The sequence below is a fragment of the Notolepis coatsorum genome (assembly GCF_963971535.1).
Source record: "Notolepis coatsorum genome assembly, chromosome: 15".
Taxonomy (NCBI): domain Eukaryota; kingdom Metazoa; phylum Chordata; class Actinopteri; order Aulopiformes; family Paralepididae; genus Notolepis; species Notolepis coatsorum.
Window position 1 is genome coordinate 30,272,356 of NC_140179.1, and position 15,340 is coordinate 30,287,695.

At 42.8% G+C, this 15,340-nt stretch overlaps 1 protein-coding gene across 2 annotated transcripts in view; it reads left to right on the plus strand.

The window, feature by feature from the left end:
- The window catches only part of fbxo7 (F-box protein 7), a 40,763-nt gene extending 26,315 nt beyond the window's left edge, over positions 1-14,448 (plus strand). For both annotated transcript variants that reach the window (XM_084330393.1, XM_084330392.1), the window contains exons 8-10: positions 942-1,118; positions 8,374-8,414; positions 10,353-14,448. In XM_084330393.1, the coding sequence (XP_084186519.1) occupies positions 942-1,118; positions 8,374-8,414; positions 10,353-10,670 (536 nt within the window). In that variant the 3' untranslated portion in view covers positions 10,671-14,448. The remainder of the gene's footprint in view (positions 1-941; positions 1,119-8,373; positions 8,415-10,352) is intronic.
- Positions 14,449-15,340: the final 892 nt, after the last annotated feature.

The following is a 15,340-nucleotide window of genomic DNA, read 5'->3' on the forward strand; positions in this document are numbered from 1 at the left end:
TAGGAACAGGGACGCACGACACCGGTATCCTATATCAGGCTGATACCAAGATGAATAGGGTATCCGGCATCTAAGGATTTACGCAAATCCAGAAATAATGTGTTGGTTTGGTGTGTGTTTGAACTCACTGTGTTAACTGTGATTTATGTATCGTCTCTGTCCAATAGTCTGATCTGGATTTTTCTCTTTGGTGTATTTATTTAAAAAGATTCTATTTATTTTATTTTATTATAATTGTTTTTTTCTTCACTGTTACCCTTCTAGAGGCCCCTTCATCCTCTCACCAGGCCGTCATTGTAAATAAGAATTTGTTCTCAATTGACCTGCCTGGTTAAATAAAGCCGGCCATTCTCGGTCCTGGTGGAATAATGGTGGAATGAACTTCCCACCACAGTCAGGACAGCTGAAACTAGACCAATTTTACGTTGTTGACTAAAAACACACTTCTTCAATCAATATCTGGAAGGAGGGAAAGAAATACTAACCTATTATGCACCCTGCTACTAAGGAATCTACCGTGCCTATATTATTACCTACTATGCTAATATGCACTCAAGTCTGTAGCACTCAAGTTCGACACTGTTTGACGAACAATGTTACTGAGTGACCGTTAGCTGCCAGAGTTGTACCCTTCCTGCTGACTTGTTGTACAGAACTTGTAAGTCGCTTTGGATAAAAGCGTTCAGCTAAATGACTAAATGTAAATGTTGCTAATGACACCAAAATAATGGTTGGAGTCAGTTGCAATAATACTTTTAGGTTTGGTAGTGGTCAGGATGGAAGGTTTAGTACTTTAGTACTAGAAACAGCTGTAAAAACAAGACCCTGATATTTGTCCATCCCTACCCAGAAACCTTATCCACCTCCCCTGTGTTTTCTATGCTTACTGTGTCAGCGTTGTGATTCGAGTCTCTCTGTCTCCCCCTGGTGGTCGGCCTCAGCCATGGCTCTGCCCGCCGTGTTTGGCCTGTGCGCCCTGCCTCCGGAGCTCCTGCTGAGGGTCCAGCGGCTCCTGGACGTCCGCTCCCTGGTGGCTCTGTCCTCGGTCAACACGCACCTCCGCGCCGCCACGGCAGAGTCCACGCTGTGGAGACACGTCTACCACCGTGACTTCAGGGGTAAGAGACGACAGAACCCCCAGAGAGATGACCGATCAAAGTAGCGGGAAAACTGAATCCGGTGGGTTCAGATTCTAATAGAAGACGTCCAGACAAAATAGAAAATTACAATGTCCACTAGAATTACAAACTCCACATGTATCTCTACACTATACACCAGGGGTGCCCAACCTTTTTTGAACCAAGATCTACTTTTTAATTTGCCACCTAGCCGAGAGCTACCAGCCCAAATTTGACCTACTCTCGGCTAGTATTAGTAGTAATAGTAGATTAATAATACCCATTCAATATGCACATGACAGAAAATATTATATGGCATATAATATTTTCTGTCATGTGCATATTGAATGGGTATATAATATGATATTTTATATATCATTGTAACGGTGTAGTGTAGGAATTACAAGAATGACAAGAATGTTATTAATGAAATTAATGAATGAATATTATCAAACGGAATTGTTTCTGTATACACATTTATAAAACGATCAAGGCATATTTAGCCATTTTTTATGTGTTCACATGCACTTTTCAAGAATAAACTAAAACGAGACTTAATGGGAAGGGTGTGCTTGTACATTTGAACATAGTTCCATGATACGTGGCTGCGTTGTGCTGAGAAAGAGGCGCAGATCCGCTTCTACTCTGAGGCGAGATCTGTATTTATTTTGTATTAATGTCAGAGCCGAGAATCCCGCTTCACAGAGGTATGTTGACGTAAACGGGACAAGCTTTTTCAGCGCAGCATTACACAGCACTGGGTAGTCGTTCCGGACTGATATCAGAACTTTGCGAGGGCCTGTCCAGTGAACTTGACTTTCAGTAGCTCGTCACACGAAAGATCGATCAACGCCTCCTGCTCAGACAGAGGGAGGCCTGTTGTGAGCGCCATGTGCAATGAACGGATCTTGGATCCAGTTGTTCAAATTGTCCGTGCTCTTTCTTTTGGGGAAATAATTCCGAAATGTATCAATGAGCCCTTCTATGTGGCTACAGATGATGGGCTTCAAATCAGTTTTAAATTCAGGATGCTTAGTTTCCAAGTGCCGCTGTAATTTACTTGGTTTAAAGCTCTCGTTAGAAAGGATCTCGTAACACAAAACGCACTGTGGTCTCGGGTCATCTTCTTGGCCAGTCCAAGTAAATCCATATGCCAAGTATTTAGGATCGTAACTTCTTTTACTCCGTTTCATAGTAGTTCTGGTATCGCTACTACTAAATTCTGCCTTTCTCTTGCCAGCATTTGGAACACACGCACGTGACGCGCCGCTTCTGACAACAGACCTATCCATTGCGAGTGTCCACTGTCCAGGTTAAATTAATCAACTTTATCATCAGCTTTATATGCTTGGCCTGGAAACCCCCCCACCTGGAAGTGCTTTAGTTACGAGACCGTGTCGATCACAAATATCTGAGTACACATTGACTCACAAAAGACCAGACGGTCGATATACACCTGCACAGGGCTGTCACGCACGCTCGCGCATGCATGTTGTGGCACTTTGCGCTCCTCTGACTCACAAAAGACCAGACGTGGCCTCAGTGATTATACCTGCGCAGGATGTATGATGTGTATTGAAATACTGTGCCTCCGTTGATGCAGGGGCGAGACATGGCAAATACACACAGCGGCCAGGTGGAAAACTATCTGAGTTGGTCTCGCGGATTTTCGCTTGATCATTTTTATTTTTATTTTTTTGCCAATGCGCAACCCCACTGTCACCTACCTAAATAATCTCAGTCTACTTGAAACCAGCGCGCGATCTACCGGTCGATCGAGGTCGACTGGTTGGGCACCACTAGTCTACACCCTCCCCAAACCGACAGTAGGGCAGCATGTGGTAGTCTACACCCTCCCCAAACCGACAGTAGGGCAGCATGTGGTAGTCTACACCCTCCCCAGACCGACAGTAGAGCAGCATGTGGTAGTCTACACTCTCCCCAGGCCAACAGTAGAGCAGCATGTGGTAGTCTACACCCTCCCCAGCCCAACAGTAGGGCAGCATGTGGTAGTCTACACCCTCCCCAGACCGACAGTAGGGCAGCATGTGGTAGTCTACACCCTCCCCAGACCGACAGTAGAGCAGCATGTGGTAGTCTACACTCTCCCCAGGCCAACAGTAGAGCAGCATGTGGTAGTCTACACCCTCCCCAGCCCAACAGTAGGGCAGCATGTGGTAGTCTACACCCTCCCCAGACCAACAGTAGGGCAGCATGTGATAGTCTACACCCTCCCCAGGCCAACAGTAGGGCAGCATGTGGTAGTCTACACCCTCCCCAGACCGACAGTAGGGCAGCATGTGGTAGTCTACACCAGGGGTGGCCAACCTTTTTTGAACCAAGATCTACTTTTTTATTTACCACCTAGCCCGAGAGCTACCAGCCAAAATTGTATATTGTAAGCCGTCATTTGAGGCTTTATAAAAGCAGCATAATGAACACAAATCTGTCAGTGCCGAGTCCGACCTCATCTTAAATAACAAACAGCATTGCTTGTTGTAGTTAACAAGGAGAGGAAGAGTTGATTTAGCAAACTTTTTTTTTTCTTTTTTTTTTCTTTTTTTTTTAAATAATCAAATTTTATTAATCAAGATCTACTTGAAATCAGCCCGCGATCTACCTGTCGATCGCGATCGACTGGTTGGGCACCACTGGTCTACACCCTCCCCAGACCAACAGTATGGCAGCATGTGGTAGTCTACACCCTCCCCAGACCAACAGTATGGCAGCATGTGGTAGTCTACAGTACACCCTCCCCAGACTAACAGTAGCGCAATGAGCATAACGACCAGGAAGGGAATTGGTGACTAAATTGGGGGATTGGAGAAAAAAGAATAGAAAGGAAACAAAAAAACAGAGAGATGACTGATAGAAGTAGAATTCAAACTGAATCCGGTGGGTTCAGGTTTCAATAAAAGACGTCCAGACAAAATGTCTCAATTTGACCAAACCTTACTAAAAACCTTTTTAGGTTTTACAAAGATCTGATTTTTCTCCCCAGGGAAAATGAATTCAATGTCGGGTACATATTTTACCAGGGTGACAGTTGTTACCTTATAAGGACATTTATACCGTGGCCTGGGTGAATTATCTTTTCTGATTGGCCGGCAGGTGTGCGTTTAAAAAAACGTTTAACGCACACGTAGTTCGGCTCAAGATTATTCACCGTTCTAAATTCATCCGCTACCCGACCTTCACTTCATAATCCCGTCACTCATCACACCACACCCCGTCCAGACTGTTCCCACGCAGGTTCAGCTCAAATCTCTGTCCCCATCGCTTTCATCCACTTACATGTTGTGGCCTCACACGCTACAGACTGTGGATCTATTCACTTACATGTTGTGGCCTCACACGCTGCAGACTGGATCTATTCACTTACATGTTGTGGCCTCACACGCTTCAGACTGTGGATCTATTCACTTACATGTTGTGGCCTCACACGCTACAGACTGGATCTATTCACTTACATGTTGTGGCCTCACACGCTACAGACTGGATCTATTCACTTACATGTTGTGGCCTCACACGCTACAGACTGGATCTATTCACTTACATGTTGTGGCTTCACACGCTACAGATTGTGGATCTATTCACTTACATGTTGTGGCCTCACACGCTACAGACTGGATCTATTCACTTACATGTTGTGGCCTCACACGCTACAGACTGGATCTATTCACTTACATGTTGTGGCCTCACACGCTACAGACTGGATCTATTCACTTACATGTTGTGGCTTCACACGCTACAGACTGGATCTATTCACTTACATGTTGTGGCCTCACACGCTACAGACTGGATCTATTCACTTACATGTTGTGGCCTCACACGCTGCAGACTGTGGATCTATTCACTTACATGTTGTGGCCTCACACGCTACAGACTGGATCTATTCACTTACATGTTGTGGCCTCACACGCTACAGACTGGATCTATTCACTTACATGTTGTGGCCTCACACGCTACAGACTGGATCTATTCACTTACATGTTGTGGCCTCACACGCTACAGACTGGATCTATCCACTTACATGTTGTGGCCTCACACGCTACAGACTGTGGATCTATTCACTTACATGTTGTGGCCTCACACGCTGCAGACTGTGGATCTATTCACTTACATGTTGTGGCCTCACACGCTACAGACTGGATCTATTCACTTACATGTTGTGGCCTCACACGCTGCAGACTGTGGATCTATTCACTTACATGTTGTGGCCTCACACGCTACAGACTGGATCTATTCACTTACATGTTGTGGCCTCACACGCTACAGACTGTGGATCTATTCACTTACATGTTGTGGCCTCACACGCTACAGACTGTGGATCTATTCACTTACATGTTGTGGCCTCACACGCTACAGACTGTGGATCTATTCACTTACATGTTGTGGCCTCACACGCTACAGACTGGATCTATTCACTTACATGTTGTGGCCTCACACGCTACAGACTGTGGATCTATTCACTTACATGTTGTGGCCTCACACGCTGCAGACTGTGGATCTATTCACTTACATGTTGTGGCCTCACACGCTGCAGACTGTGGATCTATTCACTTACATGTTGTGGCCTCACACGCTACAGACTGGATCTATTCACTTACATGTTGTGGCCTCACACGCTATAGACTGGATCTATTCACTTACATGTTGTGGCCTCACACGCTACAGACTGTGGATCTATTCACTTACATGTTGTGGCCTCACACGCTACAGACTGTGGATCTATTCACTTACATGTTGTGGCCTCACACGCTACAGACTGGATCTATTCACTTACATGTTGTGGCCTCACACGCTACAGACTGTGGATCTATCCACTTACATGTTGTGGCCTCACACGCTACAGACTGGATCTATTCACTTACATGTTGTGGCCTCACACGCTACAGACTGTGGATCTATCCACTTACATGTTGTGGCCTCACACGCTACAGACTGGATCTATTCACTTACATGTTGTGGCCTCACACGCTACAGACTGTGAATCTATTCACTTACATGTTGTGGCCTCACACGCTACAGACTGGATCTATTCACTTACATGTTGTGGCCTCACACGCTACAGACTGTGGATCTATCCACTTACATGTTGTGGCCTCACACGCTACAGACTGGATCTATTCACTTACATGTTGTGGCCTCACACGCTACAGACTGGATCTATTCACTTACATGTTGTGGCCTCACACGCTACAGACTGGATCTATTCACTTACATGTTGTGGCCTCACACGCTACAGACTGGATCTATTCACTTACATGTTGTGGCTTCACACGCTACAGACTGGATCTATTCACTTACATGTTGTGGCTTCACACGCTACAGACTGTGGATCTATTCACTTACATGTTGTGGCTTCACACGCTACCGACTGTGGATCTATTCACTTACATGTTGTGGCCTCACACGCTACAGACTGGATCTATTCACTTACATGTTGTGGCCTCACACGCTACAGACTGGATCTATTCACTTACATGTTGTGGCCTCACACGCTACAGACTGGATCTATTCACTTACATGTTGTGGCCTCACACGCTACAGACTGGATCTATTCACTTACATGTTGTGGCCTCACACGCTACAGACTGGATCTATTCACTTACATGTTGTGGCCTCACACGCTACAGACTGGATCTATTCACTTACATGTTGTGGCCTCACACGCTACCGACTGTGGATCTATTCACTTACATGTTGTGGCCTCACACGCTACCGACTGTGGATCTATTCACTTACATGTTGTGGCCTCACACGCTACAGACTGTGGATCTATTCACTTACATGTTGTGGCCTCACACGCTACAGACTGGATCTATTCACTTACATGTTGTGGCCTCACACGCTACAGACTGGATCTATTCACTTACATGTTGTGGCCTCACACGCTACAGACTGGATCTATTCACTTACATGTTGTGGCCTCACACGCTATAGACTGGATCTATTCACTTACATGTTGTGGCCTCACACGCTACAGACTGGATCTATTCACTTACATGTTGTGGCCTCACACGCTATAGACTGGATCTATTCACTTACATGTTGTGGCCTCACACGCTACAGACTGTGGATCTATTCACTTACATGTTGTGGCCTCACACGCTGCAGACTGTGGATCTATTCACTTACATGTTGTGGCCTCACACGCTACAGACTGGATCTATTCACTTACATGTTGTGGCCTCACACGCTACAGACTGGATCTATTCACTTACATGTTGTGGCCTCACACGCTATAGACTGGATCTATTCACTTACATGTTGTGGCCTCACACGCTGCAGACTGTGGATCTATTCACTTACATGTTGTGGCCTCACACGCTACAGACTGGATCTATTCACTTACATGTTGTGGCCTCACACGCTACAGACTGGATCTATTCACTTACATGTTGTGGCCTCACACGCTACAGACTGGATCTATTCACTTACATGTTGTGGCCTCACACGCTACAGACTGGATCTATTCACTTACATGTTGTGGCCTCACACGCTACAGACTGGATCTATTCACTTACATGTTGTGGCCTCACACGCTACAGACTGGATCTATCCACTTACATGTTGTGGCCTCACACGCTACAGACTGGATCTATTCACTTACATGTTGTGGCCTCACACGCTACAGACTGCGGATCTCGCCGGGACTATCATGAAAGTCAGCAGTGAGCAAAGCATAACATATTTCTTTATATTTTAATGTTGAAAACATGATTAAATGGCACATATTTTTTGTTTTTGGCAAGTGGTCATGGATTCGGTACCGGTACCCAACGGTACCTTTTCTCAGTACTTAACTCTCAACAAACGATTATTATTATTATTATTATTATTATTATTATTATTATTATTATTATTATTATTATTATTATTATTATTATTATTATTATTATTATTATTATATATTTTTTTCTTTTCTTCATGATCATGTATTATGTTTGTAAATGTTTGAATATCAACATTATCTCGCCGTAAATATTATCAAACTCCTCTGACCTCGTCTGGTCTTTCCAAAGACCCAAGTGGCGGGAAAGTAATATATATATTATATATATATATTTGTGGAAAAGGCTCCCTCTTGTCTAGTATATTACACTCTTATACTAAACATGTAAAGGTACCGAAACTTGGTACCGATTGATCTAGCGCGAATCTCAGTAGTACCGATGTAATTCGGTCAATACCCTTAAAAGTACAGAGTTCGGTACCCGACCCTAATCACATGTACTGTTCCTTCCTGCAGACCCAGATTCCAACAGATCCAGAGACACAGACTGGAAAGAAGTGAGTAACACAGCGTCAGTCAACAGTCGTACTCTATTACTCTAATGTTTCCCGTTCTCCAAACCCAGCATGACACCATTCGCAATAGTTTACAATCATTTACAAATGATGTTCCTTTGAACTCTGTTGCCTAGACTCAATGTATACCTGCCTCCTGCTTTCACTGTCTACAACTACCATACACTGTTATCATAGTAATGATATGTCATGTTAAAGTTGGTCAAATAAAAAAGAAGACTAACATAAAACAAAATAAGGGGGTGAGTGGGGGTTGCAGAGTGTTACAAAGGTTCAGTAGTACACAAATGTATTCAAGATAGTTATCTAATAAAGTTCCAGGGACCTTGAAGGCCATCGGGCCTATCACTCTCTTGAAGAGATAGAGAAGCCTGTTCCATTGATGGCACGTCCATGAAGTCCTTGCGCCAGTTCTCCAAACTGAAGCAGTTCGGTTTGCGTTCTTTCCAGTTTAGTAAAATAATCCGTTTGGATGCTAAAAACGCCACTGCTACAATCTTTGCTTGAGCAGTGACCATTTTTACACCCAATATACAAGTTATAGGGCAAGGCCTAATGTCAATTTAAGGAGTAATTGACAAGCGGGCAGTACCACAGCCAGTGCATGAGTGTACCCTCTAGTCCACACCCATGCCAGCGCAATTTGGGTAGTGTGTGATCAATTGTATTCAATGAACAGGGTGTTATATAGGCCCTGTGTAGTATCTTTAATTGATATCTAACACATTTTGATATTTTTTTACCATTCCTAAGTGCTGCTTCCCATTGTGTTTCAGACATGGGTATACCCCATGTCTCGCTCTCATTGTATTTAATAAATACATGTCAATTATATTTGGTATTTATAACTTGGCTAATATTGAAACTGTTAGTTAGCTAGATTAAACAGTAATATGATTTTGTTTCCCTATGTCTTGCGATGGTAGCGGCAGTGTGTTACCGTGGCAACAATCCATATTTCACCGGCCAATACATATTTCATGGCGATCCATATTTAATATGAAACTGGCACCAGGGCGCCATATGACCGATGACATGTACTGTGTGGTTGTTTGGTCATTTAGATCCCCCAGTATTTGGTGGCTTAGCCAACTGCTGCTCTCTGGGGTCAAACATAAGAAACACAATAACACAGAAACATTTAATTGAGAATAGAATAAACACAAGTGCAATAAAATAAAATAAGAATATGTGCGGGTGACTTCAAAGATTTGTGAAGCCCCATCTACAGTGTGACATCACAATCCCCCAAAAACGATTTATTAATAATAATAATAATAATAATAATAATAATAATAATAATAATAATAATAATAATTGTGCACTTATGTGGTCGTTTTCTCAGAAAGGTTGTTCATCACTGGGTAGCTCACAGTGTTCATCCAAAACTAATGCATTTTGACAATCTTGTTTCTCATACATGGACCTGCTTTTAGCAACCCAGCACAATATCCAGCCCAATAATAATATTGATAAATAATATTTGTATAGCACATTTCCATACAAGAATTGCAGCTCAAAGTGCTTCACAGCAGTCAAAATAAAGAAATAAATTAAAAAAGACAGGCATAAAATGAGCACAAAATTGTTCAAGTTCTTTATTTGTCAAATACACAACAATACAGGGGCATTGCAGGTAATGACATTTTTGTATTTCGAGCTCAGACTCAACAGTGCACAACAATGAAAACAAGAATGATAACAATAAGTAGTAGCCGTAATTTTAAATATAAAATGAGATGAGATGAAATAGTAAATTATTTACAGAAAGGTGCGTGTGTGTGTGTGTCCAATAACAATAAGTAGTAGTAGTATGGTAAAATAAAATATTAAATGAAGTAAGATTAAATAAAATTGTCAATTGTTACAGAAATAAAAATGGTCTTTGTTTTCTAACCAAGTTTCAATGCCTTCCTCCAGCTTTACAAGACCAAGTACAAATGGCACCAAGACTATCAACGTGCATCGCCCCGTATGCCCCACCCCCACCCCCCCATCTTCCGCATCCCCCCCATCTACCGCATCCCCCCCGACCCCTTCAACCCCCTCGCCGTCCCGGGCATCATCGGTGGGGATTATGATGCCGTCCCGGGCGTCCCCCACGGCCTCCTGCCCCGCCCGCGCTACGACCCCATCGGGCCGCTCCCGGGGGGAGGCCCGGGCGGGTTCATGATACCGCGGCGCGGGGGGAGGCCCACGGGCGGACGGCCGTCGGACATCCGGCGGGGTTTCATCTGATCTGGGATCAGATCTCTGATCTCTCGAGGCGGTGTCAAGGTCAAGGGGACCGAGCAGATCGATGGATATTCACGAGGAATAAAGCAAGGCTGTGAAAATATATATATTTTTTAAATTTCGTTTTTTTTTTTATATACAAGTCTGCACCTGCTTACTGCTTTGACTTCAACTCTGGTTAACACATGTTCTAACCCCACTTAATCCGAATTTGCTGTTGCTCATTTACTATCATTTTCCTGTTCAGTGAAATAGTATTTTGTGTCCTCTCCCCTCAGCTGTGCTTTTTCCCAACTTTCTTGGTGCAGAGGCAACAACAGTAGGTGGTACAAAAACCCAAATCCCAAATATAATGCAACCCAATCTTAACCTGATATACCCAAAGAAAAAGCCCCGCCTCTCTCTCTCAACCCTTTCACTGCTACACTACAGAAGGTTAACCCTTTACCGTGTGATAGTAAAGGGTTAACCTTCTGTAGTGTGGCAGTGAAAGGGTTAACCTGCTGTTGTGTGGCAGTGAAAGAAAGGGTTAACCTTCTGTGTGTATTGTCGCAGTGAAAGGGTTAACCGTTTGGTAGTGCGGCAGTGAAAGGGTTAAAACCAGATGTTTTTTTTTAAGTTCACGTCATTGATCCCCAACAGTTGCATCTCTTCTTAGAGGTTGTCGCTGCGTTTGTTTGTTTTCGCTCTGAGGTGGGGAGTCGGAAGTGGAGAAACATGGCGTCTCCGTGCGTGGGAGCTACAAAGTCGGAAAGATGTGGACGCTCACCAGGGCCGGTCTGTTGGGCCCTAGTCGAAATCCTGAAAATGCCCCCCCCCCCCCCCCCCATAGTAAAAAATAATTATCGCAGAGAAAAACACTAACTGGTGAAATTGATTCACCAGACTACAAAAAAAAATTGGACCATTTTCTTTGTCAAATTTATGTTTCATGAACTACAACTCACAAAGACAGTTTCAAAGGACATGTAGCTATATTCTTACAATTGTACTCTTAAAATAGCTAATAACAACGTTAACGTTTATACAACGTGAGTGGCCGTGTTGAAATGACATCAAACGGCACTGAGGCTTGAGAAATCGTACCGTCGACGTGAACCTGTATGCATAAATGTTGCGTTCAATTCTAACTCGGAGGTCGGAAATTCTGACTTCCCGCTAGGAAACAGCATATTTCCTCCATTACGTTTCTTGTGAACGATGTAAAGAGATGATGCTCGGTTGTAGTCTGGGGAGGGACACCTGCAAGGACCCACTGGGAATTGTTTTCTTTTTATCTGAACAGTCTCTTTATCTTCATGTTGTTGTGATTCTATGCAGTGAATAAATCTTAATAGATTCCAGCCCTTATCCACTCTTCTTGTCTCTCAATGATTCTCTGGCGGTTTGCGCTCTGTATCATCTTGGTTGCCTACATTTAAGATAAGATATTCCTTTATTGATCCCCTTGGGTGTCAATTTGAGTGTCATAGCAGCATGTGGATGGGGGAAGGGGATGTACAGGTAGTGGCAGGGTAATAGTAGAAAGACATAAATATAGGCAATAAAATTAGATCTGGATATAAAAATAAGGGAAAAATAAACAGTGTAAACAAAGGTGCAGATGAGGGCCTGTATGCCCTATCGGTTATATTATACGTTCCAATAAATATAGGCAATAAAGAATTTGAATCTGAATATATACTATGAGTAAGAGTAAACGGTATACACAAGGTGCCTGATATACAGTACGTCATGTGTTGTAGTCCGTGCAGGTTTTGGTGGTTAAGAGTCAGACACACTTGGATCATTTTAGATCAGTGGTTCTCACTTTATTGTGTCAAGCAGTGATGGAATAAGTACACAGTAGAAATACTCAGATAAATGAGTACTCTGGTAAAAGTTCTCCATTCAAATTCTACTTAAGTAAAAGTAGAGAAGTATTTGCTATTGAATGTACTTGTTACATTGTAAGTAAAAGTACACATTCTACATGACGTTTGTGTATCCATTGACCTATATAGGTTATGTTAAAGTGGTATGTGGTCCAGTTATGCTGCTCTAATTAAAGGTTATGTTAAAGTGGTATGTGGTCCAGTTATGCTGCTCTAATTAAAGCCAAAGGTTATGTTGAAGTGGTATGTGGTCCAGTTATGCTGCTCTGTTTAAAGGTTATGTTAAAGTGGTATGTGGTCCAGTTATGCTGCTCTGTTTAAAGGTTGTTAAAGTGGTATGTGGTCCAGTTATGCTGCTCTGATTAAAGGTTATGTTAAAGTGGTATGTGGTCCAGTTATGCTGCTCTGATTAAAGGCCATGTTAAAGTGGTATGTGGTCCAGTTATGCTGCTCTAATTAAAGGTTATGTTAAGTGGTATGTGGTCCAGTTATGCTGCTCTAATTAAAGGTTATGTTAAAGTGGTATGTGGTCCAGTTATGCTGCTCTGATTAAAGGTTATGTTAAAGTGGTATGTGGTCCAGTTATGCTGCTCTGATTAAAGGCCATGTTAAAGTGGTATGTGGTCCAGTTATGCTGCTCTAATTAAAGGTTATGTTAAGTGGTATGTGGTCCAGTTATGCTGCTCTAATTAAAGGTTGTTAAGTGGTATGTGGTCCAGTTATGCTGCTCTGTTTAAAGGTTATGTTAAAGTGGTATGTGGTCCAGTTATACTGCTCTGATTAAAGGTTATGTTAAGTGGTATGTGGTCCAGTTATGCTGCTCTAATTAAAGGTTATGTTGAAGTGGTATGTGGTCCAGTTATGCTGCTCTGTTTAAAGGTTATGTTAAAGTGGTATGTGGTCCAGTTATACTGCTCTGATTAAAGGTTATGTTAAAGTGGTATGTGGTCCAGTTATGCTGCTCTGTTTAAAGGTTATGTTAAAGTGGTATGTGGTCTAGTTATGCTGCTCTGATTACATCCTCTTGAAGTTGACTTGCTTCAAATGTGAAAGTATATCATCTTCATACATTTTGTATTTTGTATATATTATGTTTTCTATGCTAAATGTTCTATGCTAAATCATTTTCTTCAAAGTAACTAGGGTTCAGATAAATATAGTGGAGTAAAAAGTACAATATTTTCCTTGAAATGTAGTGGAGTAAACGTATAAAGTTCCCTAAAATGAAAATAGTCACAAATAATAAGTAGCTAAAAAATTTACTTAGGTACAGTATTTGAGTAAAAATACTGTGGGGGGATGAGTCTTTCTTCATTCTGGCTAGCTCCTCGTAGAGGGGGTGGGAGGGGTTCTCCAGGATGGCTTCTAGCTTTTTCCTCGTCCTCCTCTCAGCCACCACCTCTAGATTAGCCAGCTCACCACCCACTACTGAGCTAGCCTTCTTCACCAGCTTGTTCAGCTTGCTGGAGTCCCTCGAGCTGATGTTGCCCCCCGCGGACAGCGGACCCCACTTTGAGAACCACTGTTTTTTAGATAGCTAGTCCATCTCACATTTACAGAATTTGAATTCTGTAAATATAAGAAGCGACGATGTGTGCTATTATGCGAAATTGGTATACAAACAAGTAATTACACTGTTGTCATTTATTAAATACATTTTTCCCCCATTCATTCATTCATCATGTATGTACTAGTTTTAATCAATCTCAGTTGTGAGAGGATGATGTTGTACGCCCGGTGCATACAGCTCGTAAAATAATGACATCATCCTTTTCCCTTGGAACAATGACATCAGATGGGCTTACATGATTGGTTAATATTCTGCAAGGGGCTCAGAGCATAAATGAATGAATGAATGAATGAAAACTTTATTTAACAGATTGCAGAATGGGTACAATACAGTACGGCTCAATACATACAATTGTTAAGGGGATGCAGACCTGAGAAAGACGTTTGTCTTGTTTCCATCAGGGTCCCCCATTTTCAATTCATATAGACATATATGACATACATGACATACAGATAGTCAGTACTGCTACATCTATACATTTATGACATACCAGATTTGCAAATACAGTACTGTTTGTGATACAGAAGGAGTCAAGAAAAGGGAGTATATACATTTGACGTAGAAACTGTACATTGGAGGTTGGGTGGGGGGGGTTGGGTACATTGGGATATTGACAACCATACTGGGTAATTTACATTGGAGGTGGTTGGGGGGGGGGGGGGGGGCATACTGTATAAACAAGTAACACTGTACATTGAGGGGGGGGGGGGAGGAGACACTGTACAAACAAACACAATTGTACATTGAACTATTGACAAAACCATACTAGGTAAATGACTGTACATTGGAGGGGGTTGGAATGATTGGGTTAGGATATTTACAGGGGCCAGTGTTGAATTGCAGTCTCCCGTAGGTGTCCCTTGAGAGAGGTTTTGAAAGTGGGTAGTGATCCACATTCCTTTACAGCTTTGGGTAGGGCGTTCCACATTGATGTGGCATAATTGCGAAACGTGTTTAGTCCCTTATTTGAGCCGAATCTGGGTTTGACATGATTTGTGGAGCTCCCTCTGGTGTTGTGATCGTGGTATTCACTGACCTTTGGGAAGTATTTTGACATGTACATGGGTACCTTGGTCGTGTAGTGTATCTTGTAGACCAGGCCCATTGCAAGTTGTTGTACTCTGTCGTCTACTCTAAGCCATCCTAGGTTGTCGAAGTGGGCAGGGGTGAGGTGGGTTCTAGGAGTAAGGTCAAGCAGTAGTCTGACCAGTTTGTTTTGAGATGTTTGT